This window comes from Clytia hemisphaerica, unplaced genomic scaffold (genome assembly GCF_902728285.1).
Source record: "Clytia hemisphaerica strain Z4C2 unplaced genomic scaffold, Clytia hemisphaerica genome assembly, whole genome shotgun sequence".
NCBI lineage: Eukaryota > Metazoa > Cnidaria > Hydrozoa > Leptothecata > Clytiidae > Clytia > Clytia hemisphaerica.
This window is the reverse complement of record NW_027103603.1, coordinates 58,274-76,957: the sequence shown is the minus strand read 5'-3', so window position 1 is coordinate 76,957 and position 18,684 is coordinate 58,274. Positions and strand designations below refer to the sequence as shown.

Genomic DNA, 18,684 nt, shown 5'->3' with positions numbered 1-18,684 from the left:
AAGCGTGTACATGCACCAAAATGGCCAGAATACCTCAAATAGGTATTTCTGTGAGGAGCTTGTACCTACTTGTCGTTTAGTATTATAGCCAACTTGCTTTGAACTTTTACAATACTACAAAAAGAAATTCTAAAAACAACTTATGTCCGAAGTGTGGATTGTGTCCCCCATATAACCTTATCACATCGCAAATTCTCAAACATTAAGAAAAACACACGATAGAAGCACAGAAGAGTACAAAAACTGACACAAATTAATTAACGAGATATTGAGGATATTAGATTCATATATTCAATCAAAAGTTGATTAATCTTTTATTGAGCCCATGAATTATTTTTACAATCGTAGCGCTTTTTTAACTAGATATTCGATGAATCATATGGATTGGTCTCCATCGATTTTATCATCCCCGATGTTATCAGTGCCAACGAATCTATTGGATAAATCGCCGACAAAAAGCATGTAAGTTATACTTTTAACACAAAGAGGATGACCATTCATTGTAAAGTAAAAACTAAATGGAGACATTTCCAGTAAAACAATGAAGGTTGTGTTTTTTATATGTCAACAACCAACCAAATATTCGTAACTTGAAATTAAACGAAAATTAAAATCGAAATCGACAGTTAAATTTTTTGTCAAATGTCAACAGAGTATTTCAGTTGCCGCTGGTTTTTTTTACTTGATATTTATTTTTCGGGTGCAAGTTCAATTGAAAACCTGTTAATTTGGTATTGGAGCATTTATTTTTTAAATGCCTAATACAATATTTGACTTCAAAAAGTTGATCCACATTTTATTGTGTCGAGGATTGTATTAAGGATATCAGATTCATGTTATGTTAGAAGTTGATAAAGTTTATAATTATTGAGCCTATGAAAATCGAAACTTATTTTTTTCAATCATGGCGCTTTTTGGACCTACCCCGGTGGGCTGTAGGTCCTATAAATTAACCTCTGTTCGTCCGTTCGTTCGTTCGTCCGTTCGTTACTAGCTTTTCTCGGGATTGGCTCATTAGTTTTTCCTAATTTTTGGCACAAAGATGCAAAATGGTAATGCCCAAAATGTGACGGAGCCCGATTTTCGAAAAAAATTCATTTCCGGCCGAAAATGCCGGAAATATGCCGGAAAAACCGGTTTTTTGGCATTTTCTCGAGATTTCATCATTAGTTTTTTCTGATTTTTTGCACAAAGATGCGTATTAGCAATGCCTAAAACATGGATTAGTCCGATTTTTGAGAAAAATTCTATTCCGGCTGAAAATGCCGGAAATATCCCGGAAATCGCCGTTTTTGCAGATTTTCATTGGACTTTTTCCTTATATTTCGTTGTTTTTTCACACAAAAACATTATTTGTAGCAATGCCCACCATCAAGCATGGTTTAATTGTCAATAAAAGTGATTTTTGAAGCCGGAACTTTCTAAAAATCGCCGGAACAGCCTATTTTCGCCGGAAAAACGGTATTTCTTGAATTTCTCGAGCTGTACTTTATATTTTTTCATGAAATTTTGCACACTGATGCAAAATGGCAATACCTAAAATATGACAGAGCCTGATTTTCAATTAACGTACTTTTCCGGCCGAAAATGCCGGAAATATGCCGGAAAAACCGGTTTTTTGGCATTTTCTCGAGATTTCATCATTAGTTTTTTCTGATTTTTTGCACAAAGATGCGTATTAGCAATGCCTAAAACATGGATTAGTCCGATTTTTGAGAAAAATTCCATTCCGGCTGAAAATGCCGGAAATATCCCGGAAATCGCCGTTTTTGCAGATTTTCATTGGACTTTTCCCTTATATTTCGTTGTTTTTTCACACAAAAACATTATTTGTAGCAATGCCCACCATCAAGCATGGTTTAATTGTCAATAAAAGTGATTTTTGAAGCCGGAACTTTCTAAAAATCGCCGGAACAGCCTATTTTCGCCGGAAAAACGGTATTTCTTGAATTTCTCGAGCTGTACTTTATATTTTTTCATGAAATTTTGCACACTGATGCAAAATGGCAATACCTAAAATATGACAGAGCCTGATTTTCAATTAACGTACTTTTCCGGCCGAAAATGCCGGAAATATGCCGGAAAAACCGGTTTTTTGGCATTTTCTCGAGATTTCATCATTAGTTTTTTCTGATTTTTTGCACAAAGATGCGTATTAGCAATGCCTAAAACATGGATTAGTCCGATTTTTGAGAAAAATTCCATTCCGGCTGAAAATGCCGGAAATATCCCGGAAATCGCCGTTTTTGCAGATTTTCATTGGACTTTTCCCTTATATTTCGTTGTTTTTTCACACAAAAACATTATTTGTAGCAATGCCCACCATCAAGCATGGTTTAATTGTCAATAAAAGTGATTTTTGAAGCCGGAACTTTCTAAAAATCGCCGGAACAGCCTATTTTCGCCGGAAAAACGGTATTTCTTGAATTTCTCGAGCTGTACTTTATATTTTTTCATGAAATTTTGCACACTGATGCAAAATGGCAATACCTAAAATATGACAGAGCCTGATTTTCAATTAACGTACTTTTCCGGCCGAAAATGCCGGAAATATGCCGGAAAAACCGGTTTTTTGGCATTTTCTCGAGATTTCATCATTAGTTTTTTCTGATTTTTTGCACAAAGATGCGTATTAGCAATGCCTAAAACATGGATTAGTCCGATTTTTGAGAAAAATTCCATTCCGGCTGAAAATGCCGGAAATATCCCGGAAATCGCCGTTTTTGCAGATTTTCATTGGACTTTTTCCTTATATTTCGTTGTTTTTTCACACAAAAACATTATTTGTAGCAATGCCCACCATCAAGCATGGTTTAATTGTCAATAAAAGTGATTTTTGAAGCCGGAACTTTCTAAAAATCGCCGGAACAGCCTATTTTCGCCGGAAAAACGGTATTTCTTGAATTTCTCGAGCTGTACTTTATATTTTTTCATGAAATTTTGCACACTGATGCAAAATGACAATACCTAAAATGTGACGGAGCCCGATTTTCGAAAAATATTTTTTCCCGGCCGAAAATGCCAGAAATATGCCGGAAAACCGTTTTTTTTTTACATTTTCTCGAATTTTCTTTTTTAGCTTTTTCTGATTTTTTTGCAGAAAGATGCGTATTTGCAATGCTCAAAACATGGCCGAGTTCGATTTTTGAGAAAAAATTTTTTCCAGTTGAAAATGCCTGAAATCGCCTCTTTGCAGATTTTCATTATATGTTTTCCTTGTATTTCTATGTTCTTCACACAAAAACATTATTGATAACAATGCTCACCATCAAGCATGATTCAATTGTCAATAAAACTGATTTTTGCGACCAGAACTTTCTATTAATTTTTCCCTACAACCCTTCCCTCTCCCCCTATCAACAATCAATGATGAATTTATTGCGTTATGCATTTTCGCTAAACGATATATTTTCTGACTGATTTTTTTCTCCTCGCATTGCTATCTAACTTTCATCATCAGGTAGGTCCATTCAGCATCTAGCTTGTTTAACTAGACATTCAATGAATCATATGGCTTGGTCTCCATCAAATTTGTCGTCTTCGATGTTATCAGTGCCAACCAATCTATTGGATAAATCGCCGACAAAAAGCATGTAAGTTATACTTTTAACACAAAGAGGATGACCATTCATTGTAAAGTAAAAACCAAAATGATTCATTTCTGTGCAGAGTAATCTCAAATAACCCTAAACTACACAATTATCATCATTGCACCTGTATAGATAATTACCATTCTTAAAGGTTATTTAAACCATATTTTTATTTAACGATCTTTAAGTAATGCTACGCGTTCAACAGATGAAGGTCGATCGGAGAATGCAGTATTAATGGACAGGTAATATACTTTCGTTTAAAGTAATATTCAAAATACATCAGTCAAAACTATGTCTAGTTGTACTTTCATTCTGCTTTTCTGCTGGTACACCCCGGAACCTGTTTTTTTTTCAATTTAAGTTTTCGAGCCTAACTCAAAACCAAAATAGCCAAATTTTCAACTTTTATTACAATTATTCTTTTTTATGTTTTTCCAGGAGTGCTAGCAATCAAGATGATGTTCAGTCAAACCCTCCAAAAAAAGTCAGGTAATAGACCTTAATAAAGTGTAATCGGTATACAGAAGCTGAGTTCATATGACATCTTATGATTAGAAATTCATAAATCGAGTATTTAATTACCGTATTCTCTAATAAAAGCAGTTCCTAAATTTTGAATTTACAAATAATAACCGCGCTCTAATGATTTTGTTCGTTTTTTTTTTGAGGTCGCTCGATTGTTTTAGTCAAAGCACTTTTTATATATTTTTGGAAAGCTAAGGGGTAGGGGAATCAAAATAACTTGGGTGCCAATTTTTTTCGGACACTCTGGTTTGTTTTTCGGACAACTATAACGGTCTCAGGCAAAAATCATAGAGTGAAAAAATTATGAAAAATTTAGCTTGAGAAAACGGAGACCTGTTGTATATTTTTGGAAAGCTCTTAAAAAATTAATATTAGAGTTATATTGCAAGTATTGTTGATTTCCGTACCTAACTCGAGATATTCCTTAAAAACTGTTTTTCAGCCAGAAACAGCTGTTTTGTCCAGTTTTTGCGCTTTTTGAAGCTCCATATCATAGAGTTAGGTACATAAATCACCTATACTCGCAATACATCTCTAATTTTTTGAGAGCTTTCCAAAAATATACAATAGGTCTTTTTCTCAAGCTAAAATTTTTATCAATTTTTGACCCTGCAATTTTTGCCTGAGACTTCATATTTGTCCGAAAATCACACCAAAGTGTCCGAAAAAAATATTGACACCCAAGTTATTTTGATTCCCCTACCCCTTACCTTTCCAAAAATGTATAACAAGTGATTTGAATAAAGAAATCGACCGATTTTACAAATTTCCTCCTACTATTATCTAATGTGGCTTAAAATATCTTAAAAAGTCTTATCTATTTATCCTTTATATTTCTAAAGAAAGTTCCCCATATGCCATCTATTCTAACGTACAACGTTTTTAAGTTTTCGATAATTTTGGATAGTTTTGCGACTCGAAATGTTTTAGTCGCATTTCATTCTTTGGTCAAAGTAGTTTGTGACATGACTCATTTTGAAATAAATTTCAGTATGTAGAATACTCTCGGGTACCTGATAGCCGTCCCCCCGCTAATTAATTTTTCGAAAATATTCCACCCAGGACATTTTATTCCAACCCCCCCCCCCCCGCTTATTAATTTTAGGGAAAATGTTTTTGAAAGTTCCCTCTTTTGTCCTAATTCAGCTGTTAGCCTCCTTTTCAAAAATTTTCCAACCAGGACATTTATCACAGCCCCCCTGCTTATTAATTTTTGGGAAAATGTTTTTGAAAGTTCCCTCTTTTGTCCTAATTCAGCTGTATTAGCCTCCTTTTCAAAAATTTTCCACCCAGAACATTTTTTTTTCAGCCCCCCCCCCTTATTCCAATCCCCCCGGCTATTAGGTACCCAAGAGTAGTTTCCAACCTGTAACCAATGCTAACGGAAAGTTTTTGCTAAAATCTCAGATAGTTTTGCGACATCCAACTTTCATAGTCTGCATTTCACTCTTTGGTCAAAATAGTTTTGCGACATGACTCGTTTTGAAATGAATTTCAGTGCAAGTTGTAAGTAGAATAGTTTCCCATCAGACATCAATGTTAACGGAAAGTTTTTGAATTTGCTACAATCTCAGATAGTTTTGCGACATCCAACTTTCATAGTCTGCATTTCATTCTTTGGTCAAAATAGTTTTGCGACATGACTCGTTTTGAAATAAATTTCAGTATATAGAATAGTTTCCCACCTGTAATCAATGTTAACGGAAAGTTTTTGAATTTGCTACAATCTCAGATAGTTTTGCGACATCCAACTTTCATAGTCTGCATTTCATTCTTTGGTCAAAATAGTTTTGCGACATGACTTCTTTTGAAACAAATTTCAGTGCAAGTTGTAAGTAAAATAGTTTCCGCCTGTAATCAATGTTAACGGAAAGTTTTTGAATTTGCTACAATCTCAGATAGTTTTGCGACATCTAACTTTCATAGTCTGCATTTCATTGGTCAAAATAGTTTTGCGACATGACTCGTTTTGAAATGAACTTCAGTGCAAGTTGTAAGTAGAATAGTTTCCCATCAGACATCAATGTTAACGGAAAGTTTTTGAATTTGCTACAATCTCAGATAGTTTTGCGACGTCTATTTTTCATAGTCTACATTTCACTCTTTGGTCAAAATAGTTTTGCGACATGACTCCTTTTGGTGCAAGTTGTAAGTAGAATAGTTTCCGCCTGTAACCAATGTTAACGGAAAGTTTTTAAATTTGCTACAATCTCAGATAGTTTTGCGACATCTAACTTTCATAGTCTGCATTTCACTCTTCGGTCAAAATAGTTTTGCGACATGACTCGTTTTGCAATAAATTTCAGTATATAGAATAGTTTCCCACCTGTAATCAATTTTAACGGAAAGTTTTTGAATTTGCTACAACCTCAGATAGTTTTGCGACATCTAACTTTCATAGTCTGCATTTCAATCTTGGTCAAAATAGTTTTGCGACATGACTCGTTTTGAAATGAATTTCAGTGCAAGTTGTAAGTAGAATAGTTTCCCATCAGACATCAATGTTAACGGAAAGTTTTTGAATTTGCTACAATCTCAGATAGTTTTGCGACGTCTATTTTTCATAGTCTGCATTTCACTCTTTGGTCAAAATAGTTTTGCGACATGACTCGTTTTGAAATGAATTTAAGTGTAAGTTGTAAGTAGAAAAGTTTCCGCCTGTAATCAATGTTAACGGAAAGTTTTTGAATTTGCTTCAATCTCAGATAGTTTTGCGACATCTAACTTTCATAGTCTGCATTTCACTCTTTGGTCAAAATAGTTTTGCGACATGACTCGTTTTGAAATGAATTTCAGTGTAAGTTGTAAGTAGAATAGTTTCCGCCTGTAATCAATGTTAACGGAAAGTTTTTGAATTTGCTACAATCTCAGATAGTTTTGCGACATCTAACTTTCATAGTCTGCATTTCACTCTTTGGTCAAAATAGTTTTGCGACATGACTTCTTTTGAAACAAATTTCAGTGTAAGTTGTAAGTAGAATAGTTTCCGCCTGTAATCAATGTTAACGGAAAGTTTTTGAATTTGCTACAATCTCAGATAGTTTTGCGACATCCAACTTTCATAGTCTGCATTTCACTTTTCGGTCAAAATAGTTTTGCGACATGACTTCTTTTGAAACAAATTTCAGTGTAAGTTGTAAGTAGAATAGTTTCCGCCTGTAATCAATGTTAACGGAAAGTTTTTGAATTTGCTACAATCTCAGATAGTTTTGCGACATCTAACTTTCATAGTCTGCATTTCATTCTTTGGTCAAAACAGTTTTGCGACATGACTCGTTTTGAAATGAATTTCAGTGCAAGTTGTAACTAGAATAGTTTCCCATCAGACATCAATGTTAACGGAAAGTTTTTGAATTTGCTACAATCTCAGATAGTTTTGCGACATGGGTGGAACTTTCATAGTCTGCATTTCACTCTTCGGTCAAAATAGTTTTGCGACTGGTTGAATCCTTTTGAAATAGATTTCACAACATCTAATATTTGCACCGGGGGTAACACCCCCACCAATAAAATTATTCTCCTGGAGGCTCTTAACCACTAAATGATGCCTCCAAATTCGACAAGTTTCCATAACTTTTACTTAGCCTCATTTTCCGAAAACCTTTTTCTTTCTATTATTTTTCCTGCATTATAGAACTGGAAAAGTATGTCCTTTGTGTGGAGCTACAGACCTGCAAAATCTCCCACGCCATCTGAGGTCAAAAAAACACTCACACGTTTCGCATGAAGAAAGTTTGAAAATTTCCCATTCCACGAGAAAGTCAACCAGCAAAAAAACACCGAAATTACGGATTTGCGCTTTTCCTGGTTGTGGATTGCCTATACAAAACATGTCACACCACCTACGAGGAAAACATAGGATGGAAAGGAGTAACACGAATTACTTGTATTATTTAAAAAATTCCCGTCCTGCCGTAGGTAAGATTTAGTTACTTAATTGAAAAAAAGTTTAATTTTGTCGAAAGATTTTTGAAGCTCTCTCCAGATATGTTCCTTGGATGTCACTTATAGCGTTGATAAATCATCAATTATTCGTTTTTCTGTCTCTGTCTTACTTTTGACTGGTTACTTATTGCTTTAACTTTTTTTCTTCTTTAGAAGGCAAGCAGATTGATTATGGTGGCAAGCAGATTGATTATGGTGGCAACCAGGAACTCGAAGATATTGATACAAATGATCAGTTGGATGTCAATGGTGGGTTTAATATTGTAACTAATTCAAGCCAAAACTACTCAGAAATATTTTTCTGTAAAATTATTTTCAAAATTTTGATTTTCACAAGATATGGGAAATATGATACTTTTTCTCGGGTTTATCTTTAGTAAGGTATGATAAAATTATGACTTGTATATTTTAATAAAGACTAGCCGGTACCCGGCGTCGCACGCTGTTCAAGCTGTAGCTGAACGCACTAAAAGTCCATTGGATAAAAAAAAGGAATCTCTTCAAAGTATGACTCTAGCCCTCCCCCGGGTGTCTCATCTCTTAACCATATTTGGTTTGTGTAGTGTCCCCGCCCGAGGGGGGGTCACTTAGGCAAAGTTGGGTACGGGGACGTGCCTATTAGTATTTGGCTCAAAAATCTAATTTTTCTTCATTATGGGCTAATTAGCCTGTATGAAATAGGCTAATTTGCTTATTCTAGGCTAATTAGCTGATATTCCGAGATGATAGGCTAATTTGAAGTTATCCCTGCCTGTTTATATCGCCCTTTGAAGGTTGTTGTTGTTGACAAACTTTTTGATTTTTATGTTTTGATTTTTATGTTTTGATTTTACATTTGAAATGTTCTTTTCTATAAAAGGATCTTGTTTTGTTTTGAAAAGAATTCGGAAATTAAAATTACTAAATGTAGATGGGCTTTAAATTTCAAAACAAAGGACGAATAAAGTCTAAACCAGGCTCTATCCGATCTGTCAATCAAAACAAACTTATCAAGAACAAAAAAATATATTGCTTGCGAAAACGAAAGTGACACACAAAAAACAAACAGACATACAGACTACGGCTATTAATATATAGATATGGTTCTTTGTTTGGACCACTGATCTATTTTTCTCTCTTTTCTATATGCTTCAGGTAACCAAAGTACAAGATCAGCCCAAAATTCAAGTGTCCATAACAACGGTAAAGTTTTGTTTTAATTGATAATGATGAATATCTTTTCTAGATTTAATAATCGGTATTTGTTTTTTCCTCCTAAATAATAAACATATAACATATAACAAGAAATACAGCGCGCAATAATCTAATTAATAATCGATTTTTAGAAGCCCCGCTTGGTACGTTGGGAACTACTGAAGCACCAAAGGACCAAGGTACATCTTTTACGTGGTTAACCACTACTGTATTATTGTCTAAATTGAGATTAAAATCGTTTTGATATTTATTGCAATCCTTTAGGCTATAATCTCAAGTAAATTGTCTTAAGGGAACAAATTTTAATGGAATTTATTTTCATGGTTGAGTGGATTTTTCAACCAATTTTGCCCTAAAAAACAAGTTTGGGGTGATTTCTTTTGAATCCTGAGATTCTTTATTGATTTTTTTCCAAGTTATTCTGGGTACAATAATCAGGTGGTACCAGGGAGAATTGTAAATGAAGAGAAAAACAGCTTCTCTAACTACCCTACCCTAAGTCAAATGATAGTTTCTTTTGATTATAATAGACGAAGAATATTTTTCGAAAATTTGATGAATGGAGGATTGAAATAATAGTGTCTCGTGGCTCGATATAAAACCGAAATCATTCTTATTTTTTTTTTAAGATTTACAACAAAGCTCTTCAAAGTCAGCAACAAGTTAGTTCTGAAAATTGTTTTCAAAAATCCCTTGGTAAAACTAAAGCTTGGGACACGGAAATAAATCTTCTCGCGGTTGCAACAAAAACTTTCTTGTACAACGAATTTGATTGGTTAAGATAAAAAATGTTACAAAAAACTTCTCAAGGTGTGGGGACACGAGGGTTTTTTATATAATTCTCATTTACAACATGAAGATTTTGTTGCTCCAACAAAAAACAATCACATCGATTTGATATTTTATTTTGTTGCTACAACAAAAACATTTAGCGGAAAATGTTGTAAAATAGCGATATTTGATGTGGGGACACAATGAACAATTTTCACGCCATTGAAACCAAACAGTTTTTTTTTTTTGCAATCACGAGAAGATTTGTTTCCGTGTCCCTGAAGCTTAAAACATCAATTCTTGTTTGCTTATGTTTTTTTGTTGCTATTTTTAAAGGCATCAAGTACCGTTAAAGTTTAGCATTTATTTAAGATCTTGTAAAGAATACTTGAAATTTCTCGGCAAAAATAAATTTCGAAGAAAATCAGTTCCTGCGAGGGTTCTGTGAAAATTAGTCCCTCATATCAATTTTGTTATTTTGACTTCATTTATTTCAGATGGCAGAAGGTGGACAGCAGAGCTCCAAAAGAATTTTTACACCTTTCTTTGCGGTCCAGATGGTGGCAGAAAAGAGCCGTTGACAGCAAAACAAATCTCAGAAGACGTCGCTCGTATTGTAACATGCATCAACGCCGAGTACAATATTAGCCGGCTCTTTGAAGTATCTGCAATCAGAGACGAATATTTGGCCAACACTCAAAAAATGAGGTTAAAAGGGCCGGCTGATAAAGAACTCCGTGCAGCAACAATACGTAAATACCTCATGTCGCTAATCATATTTTACACTTACGTCATTATCGAAAAGATCAGCATTGACAATGTAGAAGCAATGGATGTTCTCAACTTAAAAATGAGGGCCGTATTATGGAGGAAAGCTTATTCGGGTGAAGAAAAGGAACAGATTTTAGCAAAGAACTCGGACGACACTGATTATCTGGTTACTGATGAGCAAGTGACTGCTTATGAAGATAGTAAGAGTTCATAAGAATATTTTCCTAACTGCCTTATTTTATTATTTTGACAATTCTATGATTCAATTTGAAAAGAGATGACAAAATAACTGAAGTTTTTCAAAATAATTTTCTTGACAAAAGAGACAGGGAGCAATGAAGTAATTTTGCCAGATTGGACACAACTGGTTAATTAAAATGTTTTATACCATCCAGCAAATGAATTTTTTTCCGAAATTACCTTAAGGTACGTTCATTATTTTGTTTTCAGGTGAGTTAGCTAAACAAGCAATGGATATTTTCAAACGATTGCGCCAAAATAATGCAAAGCTGTCCCAAAGGGAATTTTGTGCTGTACGCGATCATTTGTTCACTCGCATCCATTTCAGCAACGCATGTCGATCTGGTGTGACGGCCAACATGACCGTTCAAGAATTTGAGAAAGCAAAAGTAATGAAAGATGGAAGGTAAATATATTTTGTAACAATTTACTGGATAAGACAAAGGTTGAGGATTTTTCCCTGGAAGAGCCTGTTTTTGACTCTTTGGTTCTTCGGGAGAAAAAAAGAAGAGACACATCTACCACAAATACACTTTTGTAGCTTTAAAAGTTTTTGATTAACTTATAAAACACGCGTGAGCGGAGTTAATCATAATCCAATACGCTTTTTTAAAACAAATTTCCTTGCCCTCGTGTTAATCATTTTCTTGACATGACGTTTTTTCAGGTACACATTCACTGTTGCTAAACATAAAACGCGACGGAAGTACGGCCCGGCAAACGTAACTTTAAGTCCTGAAACCTACACACTTCTGAAGACCTTTGTTGATATAGCACGGCCGCAGCTTCCCATTCAAGGAGAGACAGTGTTTCTATCTTGGGCAGGTAAGGAGCAGAAATCAGGAGAAATAAGTGATCGACTCCACAACCTTTGGATGAAAGCTGGAATTTTCGATGAAGATTCACCTTCACGGATATGTTCAAACAAAATTCGAAAATCCGCAGCCACCGAACTGAGAAAAAAAGGCGACAACAGATTGAAAGAAGCCGCTGACTGCATGGCACACAGTATTACAACGGCAGAAAATCACTACTTCGTTCGTAGAATGCAGGAAAGTAGCGCCGTTGGAAGCAGTGCCATCACTGAAGCATTCTATACAAAGACAACGCCCACAAAGAAAACCAATGTATTGAATAAATGTGCAGAAGGAACTGAGGTTGATAAAACACCTACAAAGACATGGACACACTTAGAAACAGAGCAGATCGTTCAAACCTTTAGCCCTCTCAAAAACACAACAATGGATGATATAAGAAATTCACCCATCAGATTCAAGGCCTCTGATAAGCAGGTATATCTGTTTGTTTGTCTGTTTAAAATAGCACCAAAATAAGATTTATGTAACACCATGCTCAAAGATAACAATATTATCCATTTAAGAAAAATTTTATGACTAAAAGAAGAATTTGAGGCATGTTTTCACTGGAATAACCTTTCTCAAAAGATTGTGTTGAAATGGTTTTTGCGAGTTTCACAAGTCGCAAATACTTTAATCGGACTAAATTTCGCAAGCGAAAAAAATCGCGAAGTTTTCTGGATTTAATTTCACGAATCAGAGGTTTGAAAAAATTTGCATAGATTTAATTTTGCGAATAAGCCTGAAAACAGCTGAAAAATAGCCCATTATTGCCTCAAATGAAGACTTTGGACACGTTTCTCCACCAAAAATGTGAAATTTAATCTCGCGAAAGTTAATCAAATTCAATAGACGATATCGGATTTAGATAAATGCAATGCATTCTGGTTTCTAGGGACTCTCAAAGGAATTATAATAGATCAATTATAATAGATTATAATTCGTTTGAGAGTCCCTAGAAACCAGAATGCATTGCATTTATCTAAATCCGATATCGTCTATTATCGTAAAGGTTTCTCCTCCTAAAATAATAAGAACAATCACAATTGAAACTTCAGTAAAAATTTACCTGGGCTCTTTGGAAAGTCTCTGTAAAACTGTAGTTTATGAACTGTAAAACTCCTTTGGAAATCATCCAGCTTAACAAAGTTGTTAAGCCCTACTACGTCTTCATATAAAATGAGCCATTTGACCATCAGGTAGATAAAATTTACAAAATTGATTTCAGGTTTACAACAAAGTCAAATCAATAGTCAGACGTGGTAAGGAGAAAAGTGTGAAAAATGACGAGAGGGAGCCGTCAAACAACAACAAACGGAAGCCGTCAAACAACAACAAACGGAAGCACCTCGCTATTCTCACAAGAAGAAGTTGATATCATCCAGATGAAATGCAGAGCTATGATGAAAAAGAAAGGAGGACAGAGGACAGAGGACAGAGGATTACAGAGGAAAATGTTAAATATGCTTTAGCAGGCGAAGCGCTACTGAAAAGATACACATTTGTTCAGTTACGGACAAGAATTCAATATGAAAAAAATCAAACGTAAGTGCTTTATTTGTAAATTCTTTTATTGGTTTCCCCACACTACACAGTCTGTTCCTCCTGCATTGTAACACTCATGCGTACCTTGTCTTTCTTTAAAACCACATGTAGTTATTTCCCGTGATAAACAACGAGGAATGAATTTGTAAGGGTGATAATCACTGACCAAGGAAAATTGTCGTTTTATGAAATTTGTTGAGTTTTGACATCCCCACCAATTTTTTGAAAAAGGAATTTTAGTACACATGTATGGAATATTTTGACAATTTTTGGCTTTTTCTGGACCAACTAACTCTTTCTAACTATGTCCATTTTCGAGGCGTAATTTTCATTTTGTGCAAAATTTGTACTTTATACCTCAGAATAGTACTATTCTTTGAATTAGACAAACGTTTCACAGGAATTTCACTGTGCCCAGAAACAAATTAATTGATTTTTCTCCGATTTTCCTCTGTATACTGCGATTTTCGTATTTTACTACCCTTGATACCAAAAGGATTTTAGATTTTTTGGTTTAGTACCACATTACTAAACGTCAGAATGTCCGTGATGTTAGTACTGACTGTACTATTCCGTTAATCACTATTATAAGAAGCATGTTTTCTTTTACAGTCAATTGTCGTCTTCTGAATCGTCGTCATCTGAATCGTCGTCATCTGAATCGTCGTATTCTGAATTGTCTGCCTCTGAAACTTCAGATACGGAGTAATCAGCTCTGAAATTGGACGAAAAATGATTGATAGAATTTTCTTTTTCTGGATTTCATTTATATTTTTATATTTGTTAAGTTAAATTTTATTAATTGCTTTTAAAACATACGTACATACGATGTTAATCGATGAAGCGAAAGCCTGAAGGCTTCTAGAATTTTCATTGTTTTTTTTTTAGTTTTCTGTTTCTAAAATCTAACGATGTAAACTACAATCCAGATTTTACTCTGGCCCTTTCGGAGCTTTTAATTCATCGAAGTTTATTTAATGTGATTGACCTTCCGTCATTTTACATGTTTCAAAGAATAAAATAAGGAACATGAAGCATCTTCAATCGGTGATGCAATATTAGCCGAGTTTGGTGTTTTAACGTTTTCGAAAATAAAAGCTGGGTGACAAAGTCGATTTTGGGCGTTCAATTTGATTTTATAAAATTTTTGAATTTCGTAGTAGTTAATTGGCTTCTAGGCTAAATTCAAAGCCCTTTTGGATCATTTTTGAGGTTTAAGATCACGCGATCTATATAATACATTTCGATCCTAATTTTATGCACTTTAAATCAATTGTGGTTTTAGAATTTTGGTTCCACATAGTATGTCACCGATTGTAGTAGTGGTTGTTTCTACTTTAAGATTTGTTTTATTTTACTACGGATTATTTTTACTTACTTTATAATGAAACTAACTTTGGCCTTTTTCGCTAAATATAGCCCGCGAAAATTTAGGATTTCAGTTTTCGTTAAGACTTAAAGGCTTATTCTCGAAATTTAGTTTAATACAATTTTCGAATAAAAGGAGCTCGCCAAATTTACTTTAATGGGATAAAATTTTGCGGGGACTTAATTTCGCGGTTGGCACTATTGAGTGGCAATATTTTCACGATATTGTATCTTTATACTGTCAAATCATGCATATTAGTTGTTGAAATACACATTAATTTGCCCTTTTTTGATGCAAGTAACCATTCAAAAAGTATTTATTTGACAGAGTTTTGATTAGAAATATTTCGCAGATGGAGACCTTCCAAATTTCCATTGGGATTAAATTTCTCGGATTTTCACGGATGACACCCAAATCCGCGAAATTTAATCCCCTCGAAAGTTTATCCCATTAAAATACCAACTTGAAGTATTCTCTATTTCTTTTTTTGGCTATTACTACATGTTCAACGACCTAAGCAGATGTACTCGTAGTGCTCGTTTTACAAAATCTAAGCGTGTGCCCCAGTGGCTTTTAACTAGTTTATATAGTTTAAATAAAATGATTTTAACCCTCTGAGGAGCTATCAAGAAACACACTAGTCAAAAAATTGATAAAATTTTTATATATTTTTTATAAGAAAAAATGATGAGACAATCAAATTTCTCTGACATTCTTGAAAAAATTATCAGACTTTTTCCCAAGAGTTTGGAAAAATTTCTGAGAGCATGGCCTAAAGACTTTTTTGCGCTCGAATATCCTTTTTTTACACATGTTTTTAGATCTGAAATTTTTTATTAACTTCCTCAAACAAATAGATATACTAGTCATTTTCACAAAATGAGATTTTCGAACTCGTATATCTTGCTAGGTATGCCTTAAAAGTCGCAATGCTTTAAAGACTTTTTTAGAAAAGCTAGGTGTCGACTAGGTGATATTTTGATATTAGTTTTGATCAGGATTATTTTGAAATATAAAAGCATAATCGATTTTTATCTATTTCGGATTTTTTAACCCCGCAATTGCAAAATTGGCGAAGTACGCCTTGAGGTTAAATGAGCAATATTGCTAAACTTTTTTGATGACTGTCCGACTGTTTATGTCGTTTCAATATTTGAAAGCTTTCAGCTTTGTAATGTTATTACCCGTAACCAGCTTTTAATAGGGCTTCATTGTGCAAGCGGCATACATTTATGTGCTTAATTGTATAATTAATAAAGTAGGGGTAATTTTAGTGATTTTAGTGATTTTCCCTTGCGATTTTTTCAAAATTTTTGTGGCAAAAGTCATATAATTTGGGGGTCAAATTCATTCACATTTTCGTTGTCATTGTCATCTACTTTTTACATCATACCAACTTGTTTGAATTATAGTTTTTTAACTTTGTAGGAATTTTCTAATAAAAAGAGTTTAGTTACTATTTTTTAGCTTTTTTTTATTTCCATAGATTCGAAGAATATTTGCCTACTAAAATGAAAATATCTTATCATTTTTTCTTCTTCGTCTCAATCCGTATTTTTTCAGCTAAACAGTAGGAACTTATTTATACCCGTTCAACCGTCTGTCATTGAAATGCTCGCTTTGTCTCGCGGAGAAGCTTGAAATCGCCATATTTCACACCCTAACAAACTTTTGAATGTAAGGAATGAACTCATTTCAAAATGCCGTCACGTGAACTTTACTTTAAAACTCCACGACACAAAAGACTAAAATGACGTCAATTTTTGACGAAGACCCTGCAATGTTATTTATTGTAAGAGCAACGGAAGTCTAGTTTTTAAAATTTTTATTTTCAACCTGAGGATTGTTTGAATAAAGCATGAAACTGTCAGTATTGATACATTGTTAACCGGTTACTTTTTCGAAGCGGGCTACATGACTTTTTGCGCAATGCAATTGGTTCTTTTCGCATGACGACGGGCCTACATTGTCCAGAGTTGCCCGTCGTTAGGAAAATTCATTGTGACGTCACTTTTTCAAAGGAAAATGAACAATGCGTTGACATCATTTCTCTCATTTTTTATTTCTGAAGTCAGAAATTATAACTTGTTTTTTTCGCTTTATTTCGCTATTTTTCCTGGATAAAGCGCTAAAAATCACTCGAAGCTGAAGGAAACGGTTAACAAATACAATAATGACCGGTTTTTTTCGGGCTGTACTGAAAATATTGCCCTCGGTCAACACAACAACCTCGCAAGCTCGGTCGTTACTTGACCTCGGGCAATATTTCTCAGTAAAGCCCTCAATAACCGGTCATTATTGTATTAATAATTTTCACTGCTTCAACTATCATATTACGCTTATTCTGATATCGGTTGGTTAAGCACTCCATTGATAAAGAAAAGCATCACATCGGCAAAATATACCCATTTATATAAATAATTCTTTTAGAAGCCCTCTCCCCAATGAAGTATAAGCACGAAGGGCTAGAAGGATTTGAAGCCTACAAATTCTACCAAAGTTGCACAGCCTTGAGCGGCTAGCCTGGTTTTTACACAAATGACAGATTGAAACTAAAATTTACCGCTAAATTTCGAAAAAAATATCAATCGTAAACAAAGGAATTGCTAGATTCAATCTGTCGTCAAAAATGCGGCGCATTTTTTAAGGCTTCACTTTTTCTTGCCTGAGAAAGGTTAGAGATTGAAATCTAGCCCTTCGGGCTTTAAACTTAATGCCTCTCCCGGTCACCCATATTTTACGTCCGTTTTAAACTGTTTTTTATAGTTTTCTCTTGCTTTAATGGATATCTAACGCGAAAATTCTAAGTCAAATTGACCAAAAGGCATAGGAAAAGATGAGTAAATGCTCTTCCTACTTTCATAAACCTGAGATCAGATTGTTATTGTTCAGGAGAAAGTCTTGGTACATAAATTTGTTAATTTTCCCACTTTTCCCATCAAAAAGTTTTGGTGTAAAAAATAGCAAAAACCAAAAAAGTTTCTTTTTTTTTGTTTTCTGACCACCACACCGAAGCTCTGAAGGGATGGGTGAAAACAAACAGACGAATATGCAATCTTGTTTTCTTGGGGACTGCATTCGTCTAAAAGGACTATGAATGGCAGCAAAGTTGCGTGATTGTGTTTGTGAATAGGGTGCCGTATGCATTTTTTACTTTCCGGCGCATAACAAGATTCTTGCTATAAAATTTTCGCGGGAGGACTATTTTCTTCAGATGTTCATTCCTCAAGTGCCTTCAGAGGTTTACCGAGGCACGTAAGAAAATTATGAACGGCTGCGCAGGTTAACTTTCATCGGATTAAATTTCGCGAGCGAGAAAAGTCGAGAAATTGTTTAGATTTAATTTCGCAAAAGAGTTTTGAATATTTGGCGTGAATTTTACACTGAAAGATAAAGCAAATCAAAATTGAATACCGTTTCGCTAACGCATTCCACGCCCCAATTTTAACCGTCCGCAGGAGTTTTGAACTAAGAAATTTCTACCTATAGACGATATTGAGAATACAAAGAAATCTCGGAATATTTAAAGCCTATAGCCGTTGCAGAATGTATTGAGTCATCATATATCGTTCAAAAGAAATTTGGTGCTATACTCTCGGGTACTGGATTCGACCAGACATCGTTAAATTCTAACAAGAAGCCCGTGGGGCGTGAAGGCCCAGCAATTTAAAATTATGAATATGTAGGCAGAAGAAGAGGCCAGCCTTGATGAGGTTGAAAACTAGTCACTGAGGAAGTTAGACTGTTATAGAACGGTGTTGAATTTAACAAAATTGGTCATGACAGTATTCATAAATTCAGTAAATTCACTGAAGGTTATTTAAAATGCTCGTATTGTGCGCCAACCCTTGTTTTACTTTGTAAGAATTAATTA

General features: G+C 34.5%; 1 protein-coding gene across 2 annotated transcripts; it reads left to right on the top strand.

Annotated features, from left to right (window-relative positions):
• The first annotated feature begins 369 nt into the window (after positions 1–369).
• On the top strand, positions 370–14,556 carry LOC136802042 (uncharacterized). Of its 2 annotated transcripts, XM_067058745.1 has the most exons (14): positions 370–462; positions 3,461–3,593; positions 3,779–3,835; positions 4,032–4,082; positions 7,753–8,036; positions 8,217–8,312; positions 9,198–9,245; positions 9,389–9,436; positions 9,887–9,919; positions 10,526–10,999; positions 11,250–11,445; positions 11,707–12,331; positions 13,125–13,441; positions 14,054–14,556. In XM_067058745.1, exons 2-13 carry the CDS (start codon positions 3,502–3,504, stop codon positions 13,269–13,271), a joined length of 2,151 nt encoding a protein of 716 aa, XP_066914846.1. In that variant the 5' UTR covers positions 370–462; positions 3,461–3,501; the 3' UTR covers positions 13,272–13,441; positions 14,054–14,556. The 2 variants fall into 2 exon arrangements, with proteins under 2 accessions (XP_066914846.1, XP_066914847.1); XM_067058746.1 differs by lacking the exon at positions 370–462 and having other exon boundaries at positions 889–3,593.
• The last annotated feature ends 4,128 nt before the right edge of the window (positions 14,557–18,684 follow it).